This window comes from Echinops telfairi, unplaced genomic scaffold, assembly GCF_000313985.2.
Source record: "Echinops telfairi isolate 266 unplaced genomic scaffold, ASM31398v2 ScPeMD7_7420;HRSCAF=8458, whole genome shotgun sequence".
Taxonomy (NCBI): Eukaryota; Metazoa; Chordata; class Mammalia; order Afrosoricida; family Tenrecidae; genus Echinops; species Echinops telfairi.
In genome coordinates, this window is record NW_022111320.1 from 17,818,906 (window position 1) to 17,820,967 (window position 2,062).

General features: G+C 45.0%; 1 protein-coding gene across 1 annotated transcript in view; it reads right to left on the bottom strand.

Moving 5' to 3' along the window:
• SLC2A2 (solute carrier family 2 member 2) overlaps positions 1-2,062 on the bottom strand; it is a 49,204-nt gene that overhangs the window by 26,932 nt on the left and 20,210 nt on the right. Inside the window, exon 3 of the mRNA XM_045297581.1 lies at positions 427-689. Coding sequence (XP_045153516.1) covers positions 427-689 — 263 coding nt within the window. The remainder of the gene's footprint in view (positions 1-426; positions 690-2,062) is intronic.

The window sequence follows — 2,062 nt, forward strand, 5'->3', positions numbered from 1 at the left end:
TAAAACATATATAAAGGCTTGAACACAACATGCTGGATTATTGGTAGAAGTAAGCTACTCATTTAACAATGGACTCATTTGTGTTTAAAAGAATTCCAATATTGGCTTTTCTTCTGAGTTCCTGAGCTTGTTATCATTTGTGCAGTTGTTCCTTAATACATTTTGTAGACTAGGAAGTCAGATAATCAAAGTGATTACCAAGAACCACACTCTCTATTTCCTGTTGCTGCAAATGCCTCCACAATGAACCAGTTGCAATTGCTTTCTCCATTGACAGGATTTAACTCACATTGACCTTGGGCATGGGTTGGAGAATCAACGCTAACATTACTTATAGACAGAAAGGCGATATCTTCCTAAACAAATCCTAACAAAGTCAAAATATTAAACTTTCCTGTGACTAATGCTGATCTATGATCTGCTTACCTTCCAAGTTTGTCTCCAAGCCACCCCCCAAAGAATGATGCTATCATTCCACCGACTGCAAAGCTGGACACAGACAGGGACCAGAGCATGGTGATCAGGCCGGCCGATGCCACATTCTCTTCCTCAGTCCCAGGGGTGGGTGTTGGGGTCCCTGGGTACAGGTCTTCGGGCATCTCATCTGTACTGTTGTTAGCATAGCTGTCGATAGCTTTTCGGTCTTCCAGTGGAGCACCCAACACATATCTATAATGGGAAACTATAATCTGAGGAAATAAAATAAAGGAAAATAGCACCCGTATCACGAACATTCGAAAATATCATTCTTGATTTTCTTTTAAAACAGTATCCTCCCGCTCATCGGTGACACATACAAGTGTGGATAGATTTATGTACCACTGACCATGTCCCATAAAAGAGTACGTGGTCATAATGTGCATTGACAACAGATTCCCAGCAGGGACACATGAGTGGAGGCAAGTACCTTGATGAATAGAAGTCTAAAGCTCGTTCATCCTCCACCATGTGGGCGGTCATGGAGAATGACCATTCTGCTTGGGGTGGTGGCACATAGGAACATCCCTCCACCTCAAGGAGGTAATGGCAAAGGGGAGGTTAGCATTGCAAGAAAAATTTTAAACAGAAGCCAGAAATCTGGATTTTTATGGAAAGTTGTCCAGTGTTTAAAAGTTAGTAACCATCTAAATGGAAAAGAGTCTGCATGCTGACAGGACCCGCGTGTTCCTGTCCAATGGGACCTTTGCACAGCAGGATTTCAATTGTTTACCTAAGTGTGTCAATAGAAGCATCAAGTCTATATAAGAAAGGAGATGGGGAAATATAAGGCTCAGAAAGAAAACGTTTATAAAAAATTTGAATACTGCATACTGGGTCCTAGCTGGAAGTAAGCTGTAAAGTTAGCATCCACCTCCCTGGAGCCAGTGTCAAGAGGAGAGGACAATCCGCTAGATGACTGATGAGTTCCAAAGATACAGAAGAAATCATGGAGCCGGGGAAGCGATTGAGACAAAAAGGAAGTTCCTCCTACTGGTCCTCAGAGGCTTCCGTGTGCAACCAGCTGAGCAGTGCCGAGAATGCTGATTGAAAGAGCCATAGTGTATAACGTGCTTCCAAAATGAAAAACAGAAACAATCTCACTGCCATCGAGTTGATGGTGACTCACGGTAACCCTGTATGAGAAAGTAGCCCTGCCCCTGTGAGTTCCCGAGGCTGTAACTCTACGGGAGTAGAAAGCTCCGTCTCTCTCCTTAGAGCAACTGGTGGCTTCTTTTCAACCACTGACCTCGAAGTTCGAAGTGCTATGTGTAACCCCTATGCCACCAAGACTCCCCCTAACGTGCTTCTATAGAGGCAAATCCTACCAAAGTGCGATTGAGTCAAAGCAAATCCTCTCGGTCATCTTCTCAGAGGCAGCGAGCTGTGATGGCGCTCTTTAACAGGGCTGGAAGGCAGCTGTGCTCCCTGGGTGCAAACTCCTATGTGCCCAAGTCAGCGGGGCACAGGGAGGGGAACTGATACTCCTTTGTGGCCGAAGAAGTCTGAGGAAGACATTTCCCTCAGCAGAAAGTCGCCCTATCCGGACAATACCCAACTCACCAAAACTCACTGGACTGGTGGC